This window comes from Onychostoma macrolepis, chromosome 25 (assembly GCF_012432095.1).
Source record: "Onychostoma macrolepis isolate SWU-2019 chromosome 25, ASM1243209v1, whole genome shotgun sequence".
In the NCBI taxonomy this organism is placed as follows: domain Eukaryota; kingdom Metazoa; phylum Chordata; class Actinopteri; order Cypriniformes; family Cyprinidae; genus Onychostoma; species Onychostoma macrolepis.
This window is the reverse complement of record NC_081179.1, coordinates 22,691,065-22,718,804: the sequence shown is the minus strand read 5'-3', so window position 1 is coordinate 22,718,804 and position 27,740 is coordinate 22,691,065. Positions and strand designations below refer to the sequence as shown.

Below are 27,740 nucleotides of genomic sequence, written 5' to 3'. Positions count from 1 at the left end.
AACATCTCATTAAGGGGAAAAAAAGTATCACAAGTAAGATATGCCTAAGTCTGCAATCAAATATCAGTGATCTCAATAAAAACTTTGTGAAAAAGAAGCCTACATTGTAACACTCTTTAAAGGTGCCATAGAATGGAAAACTGTATTTACCTTGGCATAGTTGAATAATAAGAGTTCTGTACATGGAAATGGCATACCGTGAGCCTCAAACACCATTGTTTCCTCCTTATGTAAATCTCGTGAATGCAAAAGACCACTGAAAAATAGGTGAATCAGAACATAACACCGACTGTTACGCAACAGTCGGGATCACTTATAGTTACGCCCCCAACATTTGCATATACTGGCCCATGTTCTAGGCAGCTGCCAGCCGAATCATCAGAAGTTCAGCAGGTATTGTGGAGAAACAAGAGAGGACAACAGTGAAAATGGCAGATCGTGGAAATAAATAATAATAATAATGATAATAATTCATTACGTTTATTTTGCGCTTTTCTGCTTTTCTAAGCACTCAAAGCGCTCTACATTGAAAAGGGGGAATCTCCTCATCCACCACCAGTGTGCAGCATCCACCTGGATGATGCAACGGCAGCCATATTGCACCATAACACCCACCACACACCAGCTTACTGGTGGAGAGGAGACCGTGATGAAGCCAATCAGCAGATATGGGGATTGTTAGGACGCCATGATGATCAGAGGTGTGACCAATGCCGAGCTCCCACCTCTACTCTTTTGGAAAGACATCCAGGGATTTTTAATGACCACAGAGAGTCAGGACCTCGGTTTAATGTCTCGTCCGAAAGACGGTGCTTGTTGACAGTATAGTGTCCCCGTCAAATGTTATGTTCCAGGATATGCAGGGATGGGTTGGTGTCTGTATTTAGAAAGGCACGGAAAACAAATAATGTGTTCTAATAAAATAACGCAAGCCACTAAAGGGACATGGTTAACTGCTTACTAGCAGTAGCCTGTTACATTACAGTACATAAGATTTCACTTACCACATAAACAGAGTAAGGAGAGATGACTGAGGATGATGGCAAATCCTGAGCACCACTGACAAGCATCTGATCTTGTGAAATGTATGGTAAGTATTGCCGCTCCATAGTATAAACAGAGTATGTGCGATCGCGAATCTCGAAAGTGAAAGTGAAACTAAAAAGCGATCGTTCATTCAAAAGCAGTTTCAATGCCCAGCATATTAATAGGCTCCCTGATGCCTGCATTTTATTTACAGTATAATTGCCCAATTATATAACTGCGCGAGAAAGTATTGAAATATATATTTTCCCTGTGTTTCCTTTCTGCTGTGTGAGCTACTGAAATGAGCCGCACTGTGAAAGAGCCAATCAGAGCAGAGCTCAACATTATTATTCATGACCCTTCCAAATAAGGTAATAACAGACCATTTCTTTCTATGGACAAATCCTAGGGTTTTAAATGGACATTGTAGTTTAAATGTATACTAAATATAGTTAGCTGACCTTATTTCATAATTATACTGTCTTTGAAATATGGTTAAAGTAATGTGTGCTTTTGAATGTACTGACTAAAATATTCTTTAATATAATTTCTACTGAAACTTGTATGTCATTGTAATAATTATAACTGTAATTCAGTTGTTATTATTTGTATGTACTTTACATGTGCTTTGGTATGTTAGTCAACACATCAGAATAAGTCCACTTCATTACAGCATAACAAAATATTTTTAAAACATTGTAATTTAAAATGTAAATATGTAAATTTGGCATTATTACAAAGTGTGCTTTTTAGACGTCTATAGGGTGTAAAGGAAAACAAATAGTCATGAAAGTGTCTCTTTAAGTACATATAAGTGCCTTTTATTTCATTAATATTATATTATCCACAAGTACAGTTTTTACAAATAGTTTTAAGATTTGAAGTACAGCTGCACATTCAATACAATTTCGTGCACTTCTTTTTCTCACAAGGGAATATTTTCAGAAACTTTTTATTTCACCAAAGCAGTTTAAGGAAAAACAACTAATAACAAGCGGAGACCTACATGAATCAGAAATGAAAATTACATTAAGTATCGTGAGCTATAAAAGCAATAAAATGTTCCTAGTTAATGCTCATTCACTATTTGGGTAGGCTAAATGTATTAGGAACTTTATCAGCGTAAGTCAAAAAGTGATAGTCAAATAAAAGTGACCATTATACTGATAAATAAATAAATACATAAACTGTCTAAAGAAAATATCTGCCATAACTCATTAATTTCCTTAACTCACATAAGTGGAACATTTAGCTTCAGAAATGATTTCCTCCTGAACTCCATGTGGAAAATTCCTCACATGAAGTCACTAAAATGAAAATATGAGGAAGAAAATCACGATGTCTTGACGTTTTTGTGACAGGTGCAGTTTGACTGAGAAACTTGCTCATGTCATGTGATTCCATGAGTCACATAATAGCCTGCACTGTTTGTCACACAGGTGCAAGGGAAAACTGCTAAATAATTGCTCTGTCACAGTTGTGATGCAGCGGACTAATATTTGGCACAATTTTATACTTTCACAGCTTTCACATGCTGTCCTGAGTTTGACACTGCTGTTTCTTTATTTTAGTTAATACAAGGACAATAAACAGAAATTTGAAATCACACAAATGAACACACACATACAGTATCTGCACTTTGAACTCATAAACACGACCATGAAGCGTTTCTGTAGGGGGAGGCTCCGCGAGTCCAACGCTCGCCCAAGCTCTGAATATATATTGAATATTTGAATATTGTAGGCACTCGTTTGCATCCAAATGAGTTCTGCTTGTCTGGGTGATGGACAATTTCAACTTGACCCCTGTCTCTTTGTATGCAACCTACAGTTTACTGTCAAAAGCATCTCATTGTCTTCAGCTCATTTTTGTGTTTACCTCTGGCAACCCCACATTTCTCAGTGTCTCGAAAGTATGGATTTTGTCTGTAAACATTGTATTTTATACCCCAGTCACACTATTGTCTGGGTGAAGTCATCTCCGTTCTATTGTTTAAAACCTGCATTCAGAAGCCATTGAGGTAAAGAGATATGTGGGAAAAATCTGACTTTGTTTGAAAATATGTTCCAAATAAGCAATTAGAGAGTCACAGACCATTCGTTGGTTGTGTTTGGTAAGTCAGATACACTATAAAAATGATTTTTCAACATTTGTAAATAAAACAAAATGATTGGAGTACATTTTACAAGAAAATACTATTTCAGTCTTTCTACTTCAAAATTTCACATTTAATTCGAGGCGTTACTTGCCAGGGTTATTAAATTTAAAGCCAGAAAAATAAGTAAATAATAATAATAAAAAAAAATATTAAAATAAAATAAATGTAAAATAAAATAAATATTAACTAAAACAAAATAAAGTTTTATTTCAGCTAATTGACAATTTTCATTAAAACAACTAAAATAACACTCTTAATTGCCCTTTTTGAAATTTACTAGTAATTTTTAAGTGAAAATAGTAAATCCAATGACATTTATTTATTTGTTTGTTTGTCTGTTTGTTTACTTTTAATTACGTTTTATTTACTTTTAATTTAATTTAATTTAATTTGACTATTTCCCACACAATATTTTAATTTTCACAATTCCTAACTCTTTTCCCTGTTCTTCTTATCTGAGCTTCTATTACGCAAGGTACAAAACTAATATAACAAGACCAAGAAACACTTATTATATATATATATAAAACCAAAACATACTTATGACTGAGTCAAATAGTCTACTCAGTAAACACACAGAGATCAATTTGAACTTGCACATTTACATCCAGACTCTGGCAGATTCAACAGGCACAAAGACGCAATGCAGTCGGCGGATTAATTTGGTGACTGCTAGTCTATGACGGGCTCCATAACCCGTGTGTGTGTGTGTGTGTGTGTGCTTGTCCAACTGAAGCCTCTCCAAATGACTTCACCAATCACTTGTGAGAGCAGAGTGTATTTGAAAGCAATTGCCTTCTCAAATGAGAAATATAAAGATACCAATATTATGCATGAAGTTATTTTGGACTCTCAGAGGGCCACTAAAGAAGTAATTCCCCTCGGATGGAGATACCCGGTAACTAATATGAATGCAAATTGGATTAAACGCCTGCATTAGTGTCTGATAAACAATTTACGTTGCCAAGTGCTCAGAAGGGATGCAACACTTTAACTCGAGCTCTCATTTTGATAGACTGCGTGATTGAATTCACTTCTGTGTACTTTTAGTACTTAAAGACTTATTACTTAACATATGCTATGAATTCTTTAGAAATACATTCTTAAAGAATAGATTCTTCTCAGAAACAGACAGCTCACGCATATAGTGCTGTTGGTTGTGTTTCAAAGGCTTAAATCACTTGTAAACCGCAATGCTTAAAAACACATGCAAATGATAATTTTTCCTGACCATGGCGCACATCAACGTGACATGAACACACTAAATAGGCTAAAGCTTGCCGTAAAGCCCCAGCAAAAGTTACAATGAATGTGTCAAGGGGAAATAGTAAGGAGATATTTGAATTATTTATTAATAAACTAGTGTTTTATGAGTCAGTGTCGCAAAGATGAAATTGATGATCCTGACTTGCCATCTTATCATTGTATGCACCTTTAGAAACAAATGCACCTTTACGGATTACATAATGAAAGAGTTTTTGTTTTGGATTTGAATTATTTATTTTTGTAGTCATTTAAAGCTTTCTATAGATATATTCATCATGTCTGTAAGGAAAATATTCGCTGAGTTTCGGTTCATCATTGTGAAGTGCTCAAGACATAGAGGACAGAAATCGCGGCCTATTAATTTTCTTTATTTTACAAAAGCACAACTTTTTCTTGATATTGTGAGTGCACACAAATAAAAATAGACCCTTTACAGTTCCGAACGATGTATTATTCTTACCTTTATGAGCAAAAAATTATGGCATATTTAATTTCTTTCCACTGATGTCCTGAAGCACGCTTCAGCTTCCTCTCTCCGCACGAACGATTGGATATGCGCCTAATAGTGCACATTTATCTAGGTTAAATGTTTAAACTAACATTTTGATATGCTTTAAGTATTTTATATCTATAGATTTTATTGTCAGCTCGCCGTAATTACAACATCGTATGACATTGTCTCATATGATGCTCATAAGTTTCTTCATATTGTGTTAGTATCTGATAACACCAAATCAGTAAAAGAATAAAAATTGCACTACAAATGATTTCCCATGATTAGCCTGTTTTTGCATTTGCTGTTTTTCCTGCTTGAGAATTCCTGTCCAGTGAATGGATGACCTTAGTACACGTGTGGTTTTGTTTTCCAATTTCTGGTTCACTTGCAAAAAGGGCAGTGTGAAAGCGAACCGCATCAAACAAACATATTTGGTCCAGACCAAAGCAAGTGAACTAGCGGACTTTCCTGGTGTGAATACACCCTAAGACTCGTCAACTCCTTCCTAAAATGCATTATTCAAACGCCCCCACATATCTACATCACAGTATTTAAGCAAAGAAAGAAGGCATAACTTTTATTCTCGCTGCAGTGTTGTTGTCGTGGAGACACTGTGTTTTTCCAAATATGGTAAGGGGCGTAACATTTCCGCCACACGCTTGAGGTATTCGGCTAATCCCAATGCACTAGATAACTGGCCAATCAGAGCACACCGTGCTTTTCAGAACAATGGGCTTTGTGAAAATCGGTGCGTTTCAGACAGGCGGGGCAGAGAGGAGTAACAATAATACACGTTATGTGGCAAATAATGTGTTTTTTGAACCTTAAACTGTGTAAACACATTGCATTGCAACAAATACACAAAATAATGTTATTTTTAGCATTGTCATATGACCCCTTTAAACATTATAAAGGCTTTTATATTGGTGTAACACTTTTTATCTTTTCACAAATTATAGTACCCATGGTCACAGTACATTATAATTTGTTTTCATTACAATCATGTAGATCATAAAATTTTCTCTAAATTCTGATTGAATGAGCCAGACTTTAAACCATTGTGAAATGGCAATAAACACGTCTGATGCACTGAGTAGCTCGGCAGCTTTAAACCAAATTTACATTTAAAAGTAATGCATTACAATATTACGTTACTCCATAAAAAAGTAACTAATTGCATTACTTAGTTTTTATGGAAAGTAATGCATTATTTTATTTTGCTTTACTTTTGAAACCTGAGCTGAGTTTGCTTATTTATTTTTAGTCATTTAGCAGACACTTTTATCCAAAGTGACTTACAAATGAGGACAATGGAAGCAATCAAAATCAACAAAAGAGCAATATGCAATTTTTAATAACAAAAACCCAAAAGTGACATTAATAAGCCTCAGGATGAAGGAAGTGCCTCTTCACCTCACTCCATAACTCTATTTCACTTCATTCACTCTTACTATTTCCTTATGAAATTAAAAGTAAAGCATTACCTTTTTAGTTATTTGAAAAACTAATCTGATTACGTAACTCAGGTTACTTGTAATGTGTTACCCCCAACACTGATTTTTACTATTAAAATAAATATTTTCATGTATGACTGCTACAGTTACTATTATTTACAGGAGCAGAATTTTTGAAGATTATTTATATAAGCAGTTCATTAGTTTTTAAAGCAGCTATTGAATCATTCTTGTGAGAGTAGATAATTGATTAATTCTTTGGCAGTGTGTGTGTGTGTGTGAGAGAGAGAGAGAGAGAGAGAGAGCTAATTAAAGGATAAGAGGCTTGTCTATGCTTTACTGAGAGGGCAGTTCATTGTGTCGGCCCCTCTTGAAGCATTACATGCCAAGAGTTGTAGAATTAACATCTCTCACACTGCCTTCTAAATGTTATTACCTCTTTCAATGAATACTTCAGAATTTTTAACATTTAATGGGTTGTCATTTGAGGATAGTCAGCACGTATGGGGATCTGAGTATGCATAACACTACTGGTCTATATCGCACAGTGCTGTATGCACTTCCGTATAGTTGCCATTATATGCTGATTACAGATTATATGCTGTAACTTAGTGCAATAGTAGCTTTTTTATTATTATTTATATTTATATTTATTTGGTTAGTTGATATTTATCTAATTTTTGCTGTTGTTGTTGTGCAGTTCATGAGGCCAAATTCATTCATTTTTGTAATTTATAAAAAATAAATAAAAATAAAAAATCAATGCAATGCCATGAAAATTAACAGTGACAGCAAATATGTTTAAAATTGTGAAAAACGTTAAATGATTAACCGTTTCAGCACTTAAAATATCACTTTTTCTTATAAATTCAAATAGATTTTGTAAATATAGAAATAATAAATAACTATGCTGCCTTAAAAATCAATCAATCAATCAATCAATCAATCAATCAATATCACTGAAAGGGATAGTTCTCCCAAATATGAAAATTGTGTCATCATTTTCCAAAGCTGTATAAACATATTTATACAGGTTTGGAAGATATTTATTTACTCTTTTAAGGTGTCCTTGTTACAGTGTAATTATACATTGAAGTACTGAGTAATGTTAATTAACTACATGTATTTACTATGTGGTTAGGATTAGGGTTTGGTTTAGGGCTTCTTGCATGTAATTACACATAATTAATTTTTATTATAATAGTAAGTACATGTAACGTGTAACAAAGACACCTTAAAATAAAGTGTTACCGATATTTTGAAGATATTTAACATATATTTTGAAGAATGTTGCCATGGCCACCAGAAACTGTTTGGTTACCCACATTTTTCAAAATATCTTATTTTATGTTCAACAGAAGAAAGAGACTCATACAGGTGTGGAAAGACATGAGGGTGAGTAAATGACGACAGAATTTTTATTTTTGGGTGAACTATCCCTTAAAATGTTTCAGTATTGGGCATAACAAAATAAATTCCTAAATTAAAAGAAATAAAAATAAATTAGTATTAGTATTTAACAAGTTATATATTTAAAATATTCTGTAACACTTTATTTTAAGGTCTCTTAACTAGTTGCTTATTAGCATACATATTACTAGAATATTAGCCATTTATTAGTAGTAATTAAGCACATATTAATGCCTTATTCTACATCCCTAATCCTACCCAATAACTAAACTTAACAACTACCTTATTAACTATTAATAAGCAGCAAATTAGGAATTTATTGAGGGAAAAGTTGTAGTTAACAGTGAGTAAGTGTTCCCAAATTCTTACAATTTTTGTTAAACTTTAATCAAAATTAAAATTATAGCGATCAGTCTCAAGAATGACTACACGTATGACTGATATTTCATATCAATATAATTGTCACACACAAATCTGATTTAAAAACAAGAAAGAAAATAACTGATTACATCTCAGGTTTTTTTTAGAGTTTGTGTTGAAAGTGAACTACAAAAATAGTACAGCATGACATCACAACCATGAGCTCATTAGCATATTACCACAAACATTTACATATCAACATCTATTCAGTACTCAGCACTGTTGAGTGACAATGTGAACCGTGCTGGAGGGTAACCTGTCATTACAGAGGTCATTTAAATTTAGATGTCTTAAAGGTACAGTAGCAACAACAGAATTTACTTCTATGGCTAAATTACGACCTCACTGTTGGAAGAGACCTCGGCTAAGTTTGTAAGTGGACTTCAGGGAAAAGTAAATGCTGTAAAAGTGCAGTGTGTTACCTTTAAAGGTTTAGGAGCGATTGTGTGTCTCTGTAGGGTATTTAGCAGTAGACTGCTAGCGGGGTGCAGCGTCTACAGGACATGACGTGCTATTATGACAGCCTTTCAGGTGTGAGTGGTAGTTTCTAAAACGCACGCAGCATTTCAGCAGAGCTCGAGGTAAAAATGCTCTCAATGTGCCAGATTCACGCTGCGATGTCACCGCATATTTAGCGTCGCGATTGTAAAAAGTTGAGTTTAGTAACTCGGAGGCTCACCCGGAGTCGTCGCCTGTCAGAAACGCCTTCGCTTTGGCTCTCAGCTCGGCCTGTCAAGGTGTGCGCGAATCACAGCGTTGTTTATTCTCTTTGATTTGTCGCAGATGTATGCAGCGCTGTTGACACGAGATTCTCTTGTTATTTTACGTTCGACATCCTCCCCCCAAGTTTATCTCTCCCCTGTTCTCATTCGAGCAATTCAGTTGACTCTTGGATCTTAAAACGTGTGAAGAGTCTTTAGAAGTGTAGCGCTACATGATCATCAGAGATAGTCGTTATGACAATGTTCCAGTTGTCGTTCGCACTTCTGCTCACTCCATGATACTGATCAAAACCAGCAAAGTGAAGCTTTAGTTTCCTTCTCGCCAGTACATGAATACTTGCACAAAGTTAATTAGGCCTCAGACTGAATGTGTCCGCAGAGTTTTTAGAGGCTTTTTGACAGGACAGCAATAAAGAAGACGAGAGAGATAGTAATGTTTTCCGGTAATGTTAGATGTAATTTATCTCAGCTGTGCACGTGCTGCTTGGATGATCCAAAATAATATGAAGATGAAGAGAAGTGTACAGGTGACACATTTGCATGTTTTGGAGACAAATGGAGCTGTGGTGAAAAGAAACTATTACCCTTTTGTCCCTGTAATCAGTGCCACATTAATCAGGGCTGTAACTCCCTGCACACTTTCATTTCACAGACTATGTGTAGACCGAATCTTTACACCTGAATGTAAAATTAAACTGTGAACTAAAAACGGAAACGTTTTTCCTTTGACTTTTGGAAAGTTTTGCTTACAGATGACAAAGTCAAAACGATTACTGTTCACTGGGATCTGTGAAAACGAGTAAAAACACTGTATTATTCCTGCCAGACTAGTAGGTGGCAATGTCACTTTGTAAGGAAACAAATTCCTAAAGACTGACCACGTAATATGCATGATGTCACCGTTTTCGCAACTTCACATTTTTGTAGTTTACACAATAACAGTATTGTTTTCAAAAACTTGCACATTGTTGTGTAAATGAACGACCAAAATGCATAAAACGTTTTCTGTTTTTATTAGAAAACATTGTCGGGTAAACATGCCTTGAGCATGAATTGTGGGGTGGGATCTGTTTGTCCAACTAGTGGACAACGTGGGAGTGTTTGGGAAATTGGTGGAAGTTTTACAATTCCACAAAGACACTTTACCTTTAACCAGGTGAATACATGACTTCATCCAAAAACGATAAGAAAACAAATGGTTTCGTTTAGTTTTCATTTTCTGCATTATGGACTTGTATTTGTATTTCCTTGTTTGCCTTTTTTTTTTTTTTTTGTCATTGTTACCTATTGTTCTCACCTGTGTTCTTGTTTAGTATTGTTTCCTATGTCTTAATTCTCTAAAAAAAAAAAAAAAAAAAAAAAAAACAACAACAACACATAACCAGTGTTTGCCAGATATATATATATATATATGTATTTGTTTGTTTTAGGTTTTTGTTTTTGAAAGAATTAACTTATGCTCAAAAAGGCTATGTTTGTTTGAAATACAGAAAACTGTACTGCTGTGAAATATTAATGCAATTAAAAAATAATTTAAGTTCCAATAGATTTAAAATAATAATTTGTATTATCCTTTAGTATCATTCTAATATTGCTGATTTGCTGCTTAAAATAATTTCTTATTTTCAACAATGTTGAAAATAGTTGTGCTGCTTCAAATATTTGCGTAAACATGGGGCCCCCATGACTCTTTGATGATTAGACAGTATAAAAGAACAGCATTTGAACAGTAGTGTAACATATATATATATGTTTTTTTTTTTTTTTTTTTACTGATGTTTTCATTTATGTTGATTTTAATCAATCAATAAATCAATGTGTCTAGACATGTCCTGACTGTACAATATTTGTACTAACAATTTGGCAGGTAAATATTTTTAATTGTCATAAAAATAATTTCACAAAAATATTTCATATTGAATATTCAACATGAAAAAAAATGCTAATTTTTTGTGGGGGACAAAATGTTGATCTGACATTTCTTTGTGAGATTCACTTGTCTTTTTTGTGTATTTTTGAGTCCTCTCATAGTTACATTATTTGTGATTATCAATCAACTTTATTCTGATGGCTGTCAGTAAGAGGGTTAGGCCATTTTATAGTGTAAATTGGTGTCATAATTATGTAAAGATGCAGCAGTGCTGTTTCTCAAGAGTAATTACCTGCACTGAACTGATTGATGTGTCTCTTTTATTGAATGGCTCGAGAGTGTGTGTGCTTTACTGCTGGAGGAGAGTGTTTTTATAAGCGGTTTGTGTGATGAGAGTGTTTCAGTAATGAGGTCCCGCGGGACTCTCACGGTAATTACAGTCTCTATGAGATATTAAACTGTTTCCTGTGTCTTTTTGTTGGGCTTTAATTGCATGCAACAAGTAAGGCGAGTCTTTTCATTCTCTTCCATGGCACAAACGGATGTAACTCACATCATGTCTGCAAAAGAATTGTTTTATATGATAAATAGCTTCACATAAGGGAATTTAAAGAGATGTCATGGAGAGCTGAAAGACTTCATGTTCTATTGAAATTGATCGCTGAGGTTTGTTTCATGTTGAGGATCTGTGTTGATGTGTTGGGGAATCACACTGGTTCTGCTCTATTCTTGTTTGAATAGATTTTTTGAAAATATTCATTTGAACTGTTAGCACCTAGACTGATAATTCAAAGTAAGCACCTAAACTAGATACTTCAAAATAGTGTCCATCATTTTGATGAACAGTATTTTAATACATATTTATATGTCAATGCTTTTGCATTCTCTCACAAGACGTTTATGTTCAGCTGAGAAACTTTGCGTTCACTAACAAAATATTTGTAAAAGTACTGGAAAACTGTATTTCAGTGCTTTTGTGAGCAAACACAACATTTCTCAAGGGAAATGTAATAGTTTTGCAAGAGAACGCAAATATTTTGTGAGAGAATAGAAAGTTTCTTTGAGGAACACAAACGGTTTGTGAGTGAATGCACAGTTTCTCAGGGGAAAACAATACCTTTGAACATAACACTTATATCAGAGTGTAATGGATTATCAATAAAGGAATTTGCTCCTTCCATTGCTTGTTGAGCTGTTTTTAACATGTCCATTGCATTTAGAAATGAATGTGAGCTTATAGGCGAAAGTGGAGTGGTAGGGTTTTAGCAGGAATGCATGATTGTTAAGCATATGTCACCAAAAAAAAAAAAAAAAAATGAAAAAATGAAAGAAAGAAAGAAAAAGCCTGTTGTTTTCACTGGAGGATCTAGTTATTACAATTTGATTGAAGTCGGCATGAAATGGAAGTTACAATCGTATTCTCTATTGTGACATGATTATTTTTTTTTTTTTCATTGCAATATTCCACAAAAATTACAATTTAAACATTACAAGGTCTAATATAATGGCAAATCTGAAAAATATACAACCAGTGAATCATTCACAATAATATTTATAAAATTCATTTACAAAATACACAGTCACTGAATGAGTGACACCTTGTTCACATGTTGGCTTCCAAAACCTTCACCCTCTCTGTTCCTCTCTGGTGGAACCTCCGCCTGAACTGCTGAAACCATCACGACTCTCAAAAAGCAAGAATGTTCATTTCATGCCGTTTAAATACAGTATATTGCATTTAATTTGCTAAAAGTTAATTTTAGATAGTAACAGAATTAAATAGAATAGAAACAGAATTGTAACATGAATTCAGTGTATAATTTCTCTGTTTTTGCTGACATTTTGAATGATGTTTTATTAACAAGGATCGGGAGGAGCACGATCAGATAAACAACTGCCGCAGGTGCAACTAGTTTAGCTAACCATCCTAACGAGCACAATACGTATATATATATTCCTGTAGCTCAAATAGTAGAGCATGGCAGAGGGCATACTCAAATAGTAGAGCATGGCGCTAGCAACGCCAAGATCATGGGTTCGATTCCCAGGGAAAGCAAGAGCTGATAAAATGTAAAAACTGTAACTTGAATGCAATGTAAGTCGCTTTGGATAAAAGCGTCTGCTAAATGCATAAATGTAAATGTAAATGTAAATATATATGCAGCCTACCTACCTCTGTCCAGTGACAGTTTTCCGGCATTCCTCCTCCACCCCAGCTCCTCACCCCTAATCTATTTGTATCCCATATTAGGGATAAGGGGAGTTCTCTCGGTTCAGGCCATATTCTGGGCTGGGAGCCCTCCCCCAGGACAGCACGCCAAAATATTTGCTATCATATATACTTATTTGCTATCAGATTAGATGTAAGTGTAAACTCGTGAAATGTGTATTTGTGTATTTCAGGTCTCGTCAGACCAGGCGGATGACATATATTTATCTGTGACGCTTGAGGACATGATTCACAGTGATTCCAGTCGCAATGCGAGTCCCAGCGATGGCACTGAACTCAGCAGCAGCGACCTGCTGGCCTTGAAGAGTGACACCGTATCTCTACTCAGTGAAGCGGCCATCTCATGCAAAGTTAGTAAACACACAAACAATGTCTTTTTTTATCCTATGCCGGGTTCACACTGCATGATTTTCTAAGGCTGCTCTTCTCACACCGCACGACTGTCTGGGGTTCCATCTAGTTGCTTTTGTGTGCACATTACACGACGGACTGGATTGTCAGATCTTAGCACGTTTATAGACCTCCTGATTTGTGTTGACATACTCAGCCGGTTACAGGTTGGTTTGTTTGTTGCCTTCTATGGTGTCACACACTCTCATTGAGGGACAAGCTTAAAAGAGTGATTTTTTTTTTTTTAATCAACATGAATGTCTGGCATGAAAATTCAGTCAAATATTTGCATCTGATTTGTTTGTCCAGATCAATGCGAAGTAACATCAGATGAATGAAAATGCAAATTCACTCTCTGACAGTAGGTGGCGCTTATGGAAAGGCAGAAATACAGTAGTAAACAAATGAAGCGTTGCACAAATTTCCGTTAAGTGGTATTCAGGTTTTCAAACATCTGTTTGAATTTTTATATTCACTGTGTGTTTCAATGAAAAACAAACACAAGAGTTATTATGACTTTCCCTTGCCCTGTGTCATGCTCTCTTATTGGCTGTAGGTTGTTGCCGATGTCATTTCCGGTCAAAGCACATTTCACACTGCAGGACTATGAGTCACGAACAGGTCCAAATATCTCACGGGCATCGGCGACGCACTGGTACTTCTCTTAATGTGGGCACACACTGTGCGATTTTTTTAATAGTCCTTTACAATTGTTGCTCGTCAGAGTGTACAGATATGATGATTATGTCACACTGTGGGATCTCTGTTGTCATTAATGTCAGACTGTACGACAGTACAGATGCGTGTGCGCAAGAAAACTTGTCCAGAGTTTTACATTATCAACCTGTACACGTATGCCGGAACAGCTTCCGCGTATGACAGTCAGCAGAATTGAGAGAAAAGTGTTTATTACGTTTGAAATATGGATATTTTTATTACAAAAAAGGCATGGATTCGCTACAGGAGGCCTTTACTCACACCCTGGAGCCATGTGAGGCACGTTTTATTACGGATGCGTGCGCTTTATTTGACATCTTGTGGACTGTTGAAAAAAACACCCACCCATTGCAATGACAACGCTTGGAATAGCCAAGACAATTTTTTTATACAATTCCGATTGGATTCATCTGAACGAAGAAAGTCATAGTCACTTAGGATGCCTCAAGGGTGAGTAAAACAGAGGCTAAGCTTTAGATTGTGTCTTTGACAACTCACTACGCGATTGTCACTCGCATGAAAGAAAATCAATTTGCCACTGATTTCAGGGCATTTGTTAGCAATTTCCCCAAATATGTCGTCGATTGAAAATCGGGGTTAAAATCCTGCAGTGTGAACCCGAAATTAAACTGATTCCCTCTGCCAACCAAACAGCAGCACACTAATAATCACTCTGAATAACTTACCAACAGCATAACAACAACTTAACAACCCTTGCAACTCCCTGGAAGACAAACACAACATTATATTGTGTTTGCGAGTTTTTTTTTTTAATAGTTAAGCACATATTAAGAAATGTTAAAAAAATCCAGTTTTCTTCAGTAGCTCTGGGTTTCATCTGATCAAACAGCATATGCTCATCATTACATACTCAAGTGCATCTCTGGCTTTGGCTCATCATGTTTTCTCAGCTTGTCTTTTGTAATCCTCTTAGAGGCTCCTGCTTGTCCTGGCTCAGGGAATGTCTTAACCGTACAGTGAAGATGGTCACCCCGTTGATGAGGTCAGCCCGGTCTGCCCTCCTGTGTCAGATCTTAGCACGTTTTTAGACCTCTTGATTTGTGTTGACATACACAGCCAGTTACAGGTTTAAGCATGGTTTGTTTGTTGCCTTCTATGGTGTCACACACTCTCATTGAGTGATCCGAGTTCAATATAAGTTCAGTTCAGTACTTAAAGAGTATTTATGGCATAACATATGTTATCATTGAAAATAAATTTTATTCTGTTTTATTTTTAATTTGCATTTTTTTAATCAACATGAATGTAAATTCAGTCAAATTTTGCATCCGATTTGTCTGTTCAGACCAATACAAAGTAACTTTCCTTTAAAATTCCTTTTAAATGGTTTGTTAATGGTTACAACCCGAATTCTGGAAATGTTGGGATGTTTTTTTTTTAATAAAATGAAAAGTAAAATACTATCAAATCAAAACTATCAATATTTTATTCACAATAGAACATAGAGAACATAACAAATGTTTAAACAGAGAAATGTTACACTTTTATCCACAAAATGAGCTAAATTCAAATTTGATGCCTGCTACAGGTCTCAAAAAAGTTGGCACGGGGACAACAAAGGGCTGAAAAAGCAAGAAATTTTGAAAAAAATCAGCTGGGAGAACATCTAGCAACTAATTAAGTTAATAATAACATGATTAGCTATAAAAGGGATGTCTTAGAGAGGCAGTCTCTCAGAAGTAAAGATGGGCAGAGGCTCTCCAATCTGTGAAAGAGTGCGTAAAAAGATTGTGGAATACTTTAAAAACAACGCTCATCAACATCAAATTGCAAAGGCTTTGCAAATCTCATCATCTACAGTGCATAACATCATCAAAAGATTCAGAGAAACTGGAGAAATCTCTGTGCGTAAGGGACAAGGCCGAAGACCTTTGTTGGCCCTTCGGGCCCTCAGACGACACTGCATTACTCATCGGCATGATTCTGTCATTGACATTACTAAATGGGCCCAGGAATACTTCCAGAAACCACTGTTGGTAAACACAATCCGCCGTGCCATCTGCAGATGCCAATTAAAGCTCTATCATGCAAAAAGGAAGCCATATGTGAACATGGTCCAGAAGCGCCGTCGTGTCCTGTGGGCCAAGGCTCATTTAAAATGGACTGTTTCAAAGTGGAAAAGTGTTCTATGGTCAGACGAGTCCAAATTTGACATTCTTGTTGGAAATCACGGACGCTGTGTCCTCCTGGCTAAAGAGGAGGGAGACCTTCCAGCGTGTTATCAGCGTTCAGTTCAAAAGCCAGCATCTCTGATGGTATGGGGGTGCATAAGTGCATACGATATGGGCAGCTTGCATGTTTTGGAAAGCACTATGAATGCTGAAAGGTATATAAAAGTTTTAGAGCAACATATGCTCCCCTCCAGACGATGTATATTTCAGGGAAGGCCTTGTGTATTTCAGCAGGACAATTCAAAACCACATACTGCAGCTATTACAACAGCATGGCTTCGTAGTAGGAGAGTCCGGGTGCTGAATTGGCCTGCCTGCAGTCCAGATCTTTCACCTATAGAGAACATTTGGCGCATCATTAAACGAAAAATAGGTCCGAAAACCAGTCAGTATCTGGTGTGACCACCATTTGCCTCACGCAGTGCAACACATCTCCTTCGCATAGAGTTGATGAGGTTGTTGATTGTGGCCTGTGGAATGTTGGTCCACTCCTCTTCAATGGCTGTGCGAAGTTGCTGGATATTGGTAGGAACTGGAACACGCTGTCGTATACGCCGATCCAGAGCATCCCAAACATGCTCAATGGGTGACATGTCTGGTGAGTATGCTGGCCATGCAAGAACTGGGATGTTTTCAGCTTCCAGGAATTGTGTACAGATCCTTGCAACATGGGGCCGTGCATTATCATGCTGCAACATGAGGTGATGGTCGTGGATGAATGGCACAACAATGGGCCTCAGGATCTCGTCACGGTATCTCTGTGCATTCAAAATGCCATCAATAAAATGCACCTGTGTTCGTTGTCCATAACATACGCCTGCCCATACCATAACCCCACCGCCACCATGGGCCACTCGATCCACAACGTTGACATCAGCAAACCGCTCACCCACACGACACCATACACGCTGTCTGCCATCTGCCCTGTACAGTGAAAACCAGGATTCATCCGTGAAGAGAACACCTCTCCAAAGTGCCAGACGCAATTGAATGTGAGCATTTACCCACTCAAGTCGGTTACGACGACGAACTGCAGTCAGGTCGGGACTCCGATGAGGACGACGAGCATGCAGATGAGCTTCCCTGAGATGGTTTCTGACAGTTTGTGCAGAAATTCTTTGGTTATGCAAACCGATTGTTGCAGCAGCTGTCCGGGTGGCTGGATGTGGAGGTCCTGGGCTGGTGTGGTTACACGTGGTCTGCGGTTGTGAGGCCGGTTGGATGTACTGCCAAATTCTCTGAAACTCCTTTGGAGACGGCTTATGGTAGAGAGATGTACATTCAATTCATGGGCAACAGCTCTGGTGGACATTCCTGCAGTCAGCATGCCAATTGCACAATGCAAATAGTAATAAACACATAGTAGACTCATGACTAGTATTAATGAAGTGAACTGTAAAACTGTCAACCCTGTTACCATCAACCCTGTTTGCCACATTTCTATCCCAGTATGTGTTTATATATATATTGTGATGGGAGGAGCAAACGACAGACACAGTGGGTGTGGCGTCAGGCCTCTGAGAGGCTTTTATTAAACAGAAATAATAAAATAAAGTGTCCAAAGGGGATAAAGAGTCCAAAACAAACAGGGGATCTGGTGACCTCGTCGTGCTGCGGAGTTTGTGAAGGAGGGGCAGTGTTCTGGAAGGGAGGGTCCAGGTAAGGGGCGGAGTCCGGCGGCCGCACGCGCTCCCCTCTAAGGTCCGGGGCGCGAGGGACGGTGGCTTCTCTAGCGACTTCGTCTACCTCTTGGCCCATGACATCACGACGGGACTTGGTCGGGTCCGGCAGCTCACGTCTCTGGCGGCACGGAAGTCCCTCCACGCTCCCTTCCTGGACCCACAAGGACACCAGTGTGCATGCACGGGGAAAGAGACCGGTCCCTCGAGGAGAGGCGTACTCGGTATTTAAACAGCGGCAGTGATGAGGCTCCATTCGGTTCAGGTGTGCCTCATCACACGCCGCCAGCCCTAGCTGTTTCAGCGCCCCTCCTCTCTCACACACCCACTCCCGTCGTGAGCCTGGTGAAGGGCGGCGAATAACGGACGGGGTGGTGATGATAATGAGGGGGAGGCAACCAACTCGTCACAATATATATATATATGTCACAAATCTGGTCTGCACTCCCGGTCACTCACCACTAGAGGTCACCACATGGACTTTCACACCACACATCACATGGACTCCAATTCCCATCATCCCACTCTGATCATAGCTGTCACCAATATCTCATTGCACCAATCACATGCACACCTGATCACACAGCATCACCAATCACACACACTATTTCAACCCTGGACATTCTCTCCCCCGTTGCCGAGTATCGTATGCACTATCGCTGCCCTACAGAGCCCGTTAGTTTTCCTAGCCTTGCCTTGCCTTTGTTGGATTGTGTTTTCCCCTGCCTGGACTATCGCTGACGTTTTTGGTTTCCCTCTCCTGTCTTGCCCTTTGGATACTGTTCGCTGATCGTCGACCCACGCTTGCCCTAAGTTTACTCTTTGTCTTGTCCCTGCCATACCTGTTTGCCATTGTTTCGACCCTGCCTGTATCTTTGACCATGCCTGTAAATAAAAGCCTGCACATGGATCCGCACGCCTCTCGTCTCGTCAGCCCTGTTACAATATATATATATATATATATATTAATTTAGCTTGAGATAACAATATGCAAACATGTATCAACATTGTCAACAAAGACATTGCCTGTCTGACACAATATTTAAAATCATACAGAAATCTTAAAAATTACATTATAAGAATTTAAAAGGTCCATCAAATTGCAAACTAACTGCCACCTATCAATCTCACTGCCTTTTACCTTCCACCGATGCCTTAAGGATGGTGCACACTGTATAGTTTTGCCATCTGAGACACATTTCTGGGATCGTAAATTATTTATATTGTCGTAGGGAACAACTGACATGTTCACCAATAACAATGGTCTTTGTGGTGAATCTTAGGCTCTGGTGAAGAGCTATTATTTATATTGTTATTAATATAAATAATGACTTCAAGCTAGACTGGAACAGTGCATGTTTGTGCATTTTCAGTAATATATTATATCAATACAAAATATAACAAAGATGGTGTTTTTTTTTTTTTTTTTTTTTTAGTTTTCAAACTCATTAACAACACATTGTTAATTACTGAAGTGAACTACCCACTTTTGCTTGAGAACACAAATAGAGAAAGTCACGTCTGGTGTGCAACTAACTTGTCAACAATGAATCACTGGAATGACTAGATGTTAAAGAAATTCTAAAAAAAAAAAAAAAAAAATTGTGCAGTGTATAGCAGGCTTTAAAAGGAAAACATCTTGTATTGCGATGACATCCCCACTAACATCCTGCTGAAAGAAAATATTAGGGCAGCCGTGGTAGTAATCAAGGCTGAAACAACAGATATTCTTCCTTTATCCTGTGTTTTCACGCTTATCCAAGCCTGACCTCACTGCCACTCCTCGTAGAAAGAAGTTACAATGTTTCTTTATATTCCAGATCAATGGCCTAAACCTACGACTCCATGAAACTGTTGGTGTCAGGTGGAGCCAAGTCATTTTCTCTTAACTAAAACATCAGTGTTTTGCCATGCCACCTTCAATGCACACATATATGTAAGAGATAACACATTACCAAATGAGAAAATGGCCCTTCTTAAACAACTAGCCAGTAAGCCGTTGTTGCTTGACTCTTCAAACAAGCGCAGTGAGAGGTTTCCAGGTGACCTTGCATGCCGTCATGTCACTTTGACAATGCCGCAGAACATTGTGGGGCCACAAGGCAGACGGGATGTAAATGGGAGTAAATGGGTTTTTCATTTCTAAATGCCGTCTGATAATGGAAGTGGGTGATGTGTCAGATCACACACATATGAGCCTCTGTTGGAGATAAGGCCATTTGTACAAGAGCAGTGTGTGTGTGTGTGTGTGTGTGTGTGTGTGTTATCTTCACCCCTCTGTTTCCACAATTTCTATTCTGTTCCTGAAAGACTCATTTGAATTTCCTCATCATAACAGCCCTATGCTTGAACCTCAATTAATATGTTAATGTTGCTGTGCAAGGTTTTTAATTAGTATAAGATGAATCACATTGCATTTTGGGGGCCTGATTATCGCTCTCAGATGCTTTGGGGGTGTCATTTTGTTGTTACATGACGCTCGTAATGGTATTGTTCAGGGTAGAAATTTTCAAGCTTAAAGTATTTAATTTTCTAAATAGTTATGGTTTATTCCTTCAAGTCTTATTTATTCATTTATTTACACAAATATATTATATAAAAAAAAATGGATTAAATCACTGGATTCATATGGACTACTTTTACAATGCCATAATGACCTTTTTGGAGCTTGAAAGTTTTAATTACCTATCAGTGGGTAGACAGAAACCTTCAGAATTTATTAACGACTCTGCATAGACCGCAACACAACTGCAATGTTCAAGGCCCAGAAAGGTAGTGAGGGCATCATTAAAATAGTCCATGTGACATCTGTGGTTCAACCTTATTGTTATGAAGCTACTAGAAAACCTTTTTGTGTGCAAAGAAAACAAAAATAATGACTTCGTTCAACAATTTCTTCTCTTCCATGTCAGTTGTCGACACACGTTCATGTTAGTACCATGACACATTTTTTTTTGCTTTATTAAAACACATATGCATATGTGGTGTTTCTTCATTGGCGTCTCTTCTATCCATCCTTCTCTCTTTCTCCCTCCCTCCCCCACTCCACTGCCTGTTTTTTGTCCACTGCTATTATTTCCGTCTCAGTAATCTGTTGAGGTACATTTAGTTTTGCGAGCGAGTTATTGAATCATAACTATGATTTTAAAAGAGTAATTAAAGTTAAATGTGGCCCTGATGAGCTACTCCTTCAGGAAATGTTGTGATATTAAATTATTTATGACTAGAGGGTCTCTGTACCATATGTAAATCATTTAGATATGCAAATGGCCCGCTAAATCTCATAGATTATGAATAAAAATGTACTATTCCCATGTTTAGCTCTGGGCTTTTAATCACAGAATTACTTTTCTTTTTGTTCATGCCTGAAGTCATATTAATCAAATGCTCGAAACACTGTAAAGAATAAGACGCCTTCTATTATGTGTATAAACAGTTCAAAAGACAAAACCAGTATAATACCATTTTTTATATTTTGAATGCTGACACTAGAGTGACATCACAAACTGCACTGTCTAAAACATAGTCTACACAGATATGTGAAAACAGAGTTCATGTTAAAACAGCTTAAGTTCAAATGTGTTGCCTTCTCAGTGCCACCACAAGGGGAGCCGTTACTGTTTTTCTGTCTTTAAAATGAAAATGAATTATTTTAACTCGAACGCTGCATTTTTAGAATGCCATGTCATGCGCAAGACACTGCAAAAGATGCTAACACAATGGTCAAAGATGTCCGTATAGTGAATGTTTACATAGAAAACAATGGTTATTGTGCAAATAGCACAACATAATACAAAAATGTATTCTGTGTGAACGCGCCTAAAGGGCCACATTTGCCGTCGCTATGCAACATTTCACTAAGCAGGAAAGGGGGTGACAAAATACCATAAATTATACCATTATAATACTGAAATGTAGTGATGCAGTAGAAACCAGCACAATGAGCTTTGCTTTTTTGCTAAGTTACGAATCTTTGTCAGACAAAGGTCACTGCTGAATCAAGAGGCTTGCTATTGGTCGGCCTACAAATGTGTCAAAGTTGTGAAATTCACATGCATGGTCACATGTGTGTTATTGGCATTTTACACTAACTTCAAATACAGCTCATCCTCACTTTAAATCAAAGTTTATGTTAAATGATTAAATGTAAATGTAAAAATATGTAAAAATGAATATGACCTCAGTTGAACATTTTCGTACAATCTCCTCTTGCTCCATGGATGTGTAGGTTTGGGAATAGATACTATACAGGTGCTGGTCATATAATTAGAATATCCTCAAAAAGTTGATTTATTTCACTAATTCCATTCAAAAAGTGAAACTTGTATATTATATTCATTCATTACACACAGACTGATATATTTAAAATGTTTATTTCTTTTAATTTTGATGATTAGAGCTTACAGCTCATGAAAGTCAAAAATCAGTATCTCAAAATATTAGAATATTACTTAAGACCAATACAAAGAAAGGATTTTTAGAAATCTTGGCCAACTGAAAAGTATGAAAATGAAAAGTATGTACAGCACTCAATACTTAGTTGGGGCTCCTTTTGCCTGAATTACTGCAGCAATGCGGCGTGGCATGGAGTCGATCAGTCTGTGGCACTGCTCAGGTGTTATGAGAGCCCAGGTTGCTCTGATAGTGGCCTTCAGCTCATCTGCATTGTTGGGTCTGGTGTCTCTCATCTTCCTCTTGACAATACAGGTCAGGCGAGTTTGCTGGTCAATCAAGCACAGTAACACTATGGTCATTGAACCAGCTTTTGGTACCTTTGGCAGTGTGGGCAGGTGCCAAGTCCTGCTGGAAAATGAAATCAGCATCTCCATAAAGCTTGTCAACAGAAGGAAGCATGAAGTGCTCTAAAATTTCCTGGTAGATGGCTGCGTTGACTGTGGACTTCAGAAAACACAGTGGACCAACACCAGCAGATGACATGGCAGCTCAAATCATCACTGACTGTGGAAACTTCACACTGGACTTCAAGCAACATGGATTATGTGCCTCTCCACTCTTCCTCCAGACTCTGGGACCTTGATTTCCAAATGAAATGTAAAATTTACTTTCATCTGAAAAGAGGACTTTGGACCACTGAGCAACAGTCCAGTTCTTTTTCTCCACAGCCCAGGTAAGATGCTTCTGACGTTGTCTCTGGTTCAGAAGTGGCTTGGTAGCCCTTTTCCTGAAGACGTCTGAGCGTGGTGACTCTTGATGCACTGACTCCAGCTTCAGTTCTCTCCTTGTGAAGCTCTCCCAAGTGTTTGAATCAGCTTTGCTTGACTGTATTCTCAAGCTTGCAGTCATCCCCGTTGCTTGTGCACCTTTTCCTACCCAAATTCTTCCTTCCAGTCAACTTTGCATTTAATATGCTTTGATACAGCACTCTGTAAACAGCCACACCTTTCAGTAATGACCCTCTGTGACTTACCCTCTTTGTGGAGGGTGTCAATGTTCGTCTTCTGGATCATTGCCAAGTCAGCAGTCTTCCCCATTATTGTGGTTTCAAAGAACAAGAGATACCCGGAATTTATACTGTAGGGATGGTCATTTATTCAAACTCAAATGTAAATATTCTAATATTTTGAGATATTGATTTTTGACTTTCATGAGCTGTAAGCTCTAATCATCAAAATGAAAAGAAATAAACATTTGAAATATATCAGTCTGTGTGTAATGAATGAATATAATATACAAGTTTCACTTTTTGAATGGAATTAGTGAAATAAATCTACTTTTTGATGATATTCTAATTATATGACCAGCACCTGTATATATATATATTTTTATTTTTATTTTTTCCATTTTTTTTTTCATACAAATCACACATTTTTATACAAATCACAATGCAATTGTACAACATTGGATCAAAAGATCAAAACTTCAGAGTCAGAACTACCTTAGAAGTGCAGACAAACTAAAGTGAGATAAACCTTTGGAGAAAAAGGGGGCTATACATACTGAAACTTTCACTTTTCCCTATTTTTCTCAAATGAAGTGGAGTATGTTTCAGATTCAGAGAGGACTCTCTGTCTGACAGTAGAGCGGTGTGAAACTGCAGGCCTTTCTAGCTGTCACAGCCCCACATTTCACCACTGTTTGACAGGAGAAAGAGAGATAAACTGGCTGTTTGTGTGGAGAAGGAGAGAAAGACTTTGTGCTAAAATATGGCCATTTTGTTCAGGGATAGATGCACATTATTTATTCTGTTCTTTGTTTTTTTCTTCTTCTTTTCATATTCTGTTCTCATTTGCCTATCCTACTAGAAATAGAGGTGGATGGATGTGGATGTATTTACAAATACACGATACAGTATTTAAAGTACAGTATTTTTGTAATATGAATTGGTTTAATCCATAAATTGATAGTTTGGTTAAAAAAAAAAATTAAAGGATATGGCAACAGAAAAAAAAAAAAAAGAGGTAGAAAATATAAGTGGTTAATCACAAATTCATGTTGATTATATTTTTGTTCGCATTAACCTTAAGTATAAACAAAAGCAATAGTGATATTTTACTAACAAACAACAATAATAAATGTTAGAATGTTAGTTTTAGTAATACTCAACTTTATTATAGTTGTGATTAAAGAATGTGAGTTTGAGAAAGTGAAATCCCTTGTTTCCGCTATATTCTCCAGCGATTGCTCATCTGCCATTTATCTCACATTTCCTGTAGTGTCTGGATGTCCATCATAACATCAGGAGGCTCCACATAATGAGACACAGAGAGATGAGCACTTGAGTGGCATCATACAAGCTGTACAAGCACAGAATTATCTGTCATTTTCCCTAATGTTAGTCAAGGTTTTTACACTAAAAACAGTCATAATTACCATATACTATATGTTTCAAGACCATCTTCCACCCTGACCCGTGTAATCAATCAGACCATTTTTGCTCTTGTACCTTCAAAATGTAAATGCAAATTAGGGTTGTCATATGTTAATGAGCTCATGGTTGTGATGTCATAACCACAAATATTCCTGAATGAGTCATTTTTACAGTTTAATTTCAATGGACAGGCTTTATGAGGGTTATTTTTTATTTTTTTACATAATACCTCTCTATGTGATTTAAAAAAAAGACCCCTTTGAAATATGACTAATATTGATGCAATAATTTTGCATTTTGAGTTACTTGTCTTTGTATGTGTTGTACAGAGTGATGATCAGGAGGGACCTGAGGAGGACACTCGGAGCATCACCGCATCTTCAGTTATGGTATTTCAATCAATTAATAAATCAGTGGTATTTAATTATTTAACTATGTGGTATTTTGAGGTTTAATTACTCCAATGGTAGAAATGATGTAAAATTTCGATTATTATTTTCATGTACTTTATGTACGAGTTAGGCAGCAATACATTTATTTATTTATTTACTAGTTTAGCAGACACTGTTATCCAAAGTAAAAGTTAACATTTTATTTTAGGGTCTCATAACTAGTTGCTTATTATCATGCGTGTTACTAGAATATTAGCCATTTATTAGTAGTAATTGAGCACATATTAATGCCTTGTTCTACACAAACTTTTTCTATATTCCTATACCCAATACCTAAATTTAAGAACTACCTTACTAACTATTAATAAGCAGCAAATTAGGAATTAAAAAACATTACAAACAGTATATATAAAATCATCAAATGTGGTTACGTTACTTTGTATTACATCACTCTGTATTGTATATAACGCAGCAGGATCCATAAATCAATAAACCATACCACACATTGTTTTGGGAAGAGGACTGAGCTCTATTTCAGGCATTTTTTTCTCAAAGCATTTCCTTGCAGAGTATACAAACAGTCTTCTCCCAGAACAGCATGCAAGCGGTTGAAGGACAGCCCCCTCAGTGAACGCTTGCGTTTTTTAATTATCGTGGAGGTGACACCTCTTCCCCGAGCATCTCTCACCTGAGCTGTAAACAGGGCTGTGAACTTTGCCGTCAGCCGCGCGACCCTGAGTGTCATTGATGAAGGGAAAAGCTCATTAATACACACCCAGCGAGAGACAACACAACACGGCCAGCTGAGAAACCCTCAACATGCCCATATAGCTCATTTCTGAAGCATCTTTACAGCATTTCAGAAAGATGCTGTTTCAGTTTAGTGAGCATGATAGTCTCACAGATATGTCTGATTAATTGCTGTACTGTTATTTCCAACTTTTGTGATATTATTATGCCTTGGTTACAGAAAGCATTTGAGTGTTTACAATTTAACACAAGCTTACAGTGACCTGGATGTGTCAAGCTTTAAAAACCAATCACAAAAGCACCATAACAGCTGAATAAAATTAGTTTATAAGACGTGTGTGCTATATTCTATGTTTTCTGAGGCCATACAATAGCGTTGTGTGAGAAACGGACCAACATCTAGTCATATTTTGCTGATGACATAGCTAATTTGCTAATTGCATAGCTCTCCAATCTCACACCTGCGTTTGCATACATTCAAAACCTCAAATTTGCCACTTTTAGAAAGTTTGTGTATGATTTGAAGTCAGTGATCATTGGCTGTTTGTGGCGTTCAGGTCCTCCTGGAAAGTCTGTATTTATGAGTTAAGAAGTCATAATTTTGATGTCAGGCTTGTTCAAAATTATGTTTTTACATCTTTATGTTATTTACAAAGGTGTAGATTGAATCATTGTATATTATATTGCAATTACATTGAACACTCCTGGGATGTGGATGGCATGAACGGACCTCAGATGCTTCTGACTCCAGAGGAGGAGGTGGCGGGCGAGTTGCGATATGCGACGGGAGCGTAAACCGCCTTGCTGGTTGATATACACAACGGCCGCAGTGTTGTCCATGCGGACCAGAACGTCCTTGCCCCCGAAGGCGCCCTCTGAGGCGGCTCAGGGCAAGGCATACTGCCAGCAACTCGAGGCAATTGATATGCCAATGCAGTTGGGGACCCGTCCATACCCCTGACACTGCGTGCCCATTGTACGTGGCACCCCAGCCAGTGGCTGAGGCATCCGTGAATACCACAGCATGCCTGGATACCTGTTCCAGGGGCACTTCTGTCCGAAGGAACGAGGGATCTGTCCACGGGCTGAAGGTTCTGTGGCAGGCCGGTGTAATCTGAACCCGGTGAGTACCGCGTCGCCACACCCACCTCGGGACTCGGCCATGGAGGCAATGCTGAAGCGGTCTCATATGGAGCAGACCGAGCGGAACTACCACCGCAGCTGCTGCCATATGCCCCAGGAGCCTCTGAAAGAGTTTCAGTGGGACCGCCGTCCTGCCTGATAAAGTCTTGAGGCAGTTCAGCACCGACTGAGCACGTTCCTGGGTGAGGCGTGCTGTCTGGTTGACCGAATCCAACTCCATGCCGAGAAAAGAGATCCTCTGAGTTTGCTATTTTCCCAGTTGACCCGAAGACCCAACTGGCTGAGGTGTCTGAGCACCAGGTCCCTGTCAACTGATCGCGAGACTGTGCGAGTATGAGTTGAGGATGCACACCCCCCGTTCTCTCAAGGGAAGAAGGGCTTCCTCTACTACTTTGGTGAAGACACAGAGTGACAGGGACAGGGCAGGACCTTGTACTGAAATGCCCGACCCTTGAACGCAAATCGCAGGAATGGCCTGTGTCACGGGAGGATCGAGACATGAAAGTACGCGTCCTTCGGGTCGATCGCTGCAAACCAGTCTTGGGAACTGATGCACTCGGAAATGCGTTTCTGCATCAACATCTTGAACGGCAGCT

At 37.8% G+C, this 27,740-nt stretch overlaps 1 protein-coding gene across 3 annotated transcripts in view; it reads left to right on the top strand.

The window, feature by feature from the left end:
* Positions 1–27,740, top strand: part of LOC131534311 (uncharacterized) — an 87,636-nt gene that overhangs the window by 12,573 nt on the left and 47,323 nt on the right. For all 3 annotated transcript variants that reach the window (XM_058767140.1, XM_058767139.1, XM_058767141.1), the window contains exons 4-5: positions 13,226–13,402; positions 25,189–25,248. In XM_058767140.1, the coding sequence (XP_058623123.1) occupies positions 13,226–13,402; positions 25,189–25,248 (237 nt within the window). The remainder of the gene's footprint in view (positions 1–13,225; positions 13,403–25,188; positions 25,249–27,740) is intronic.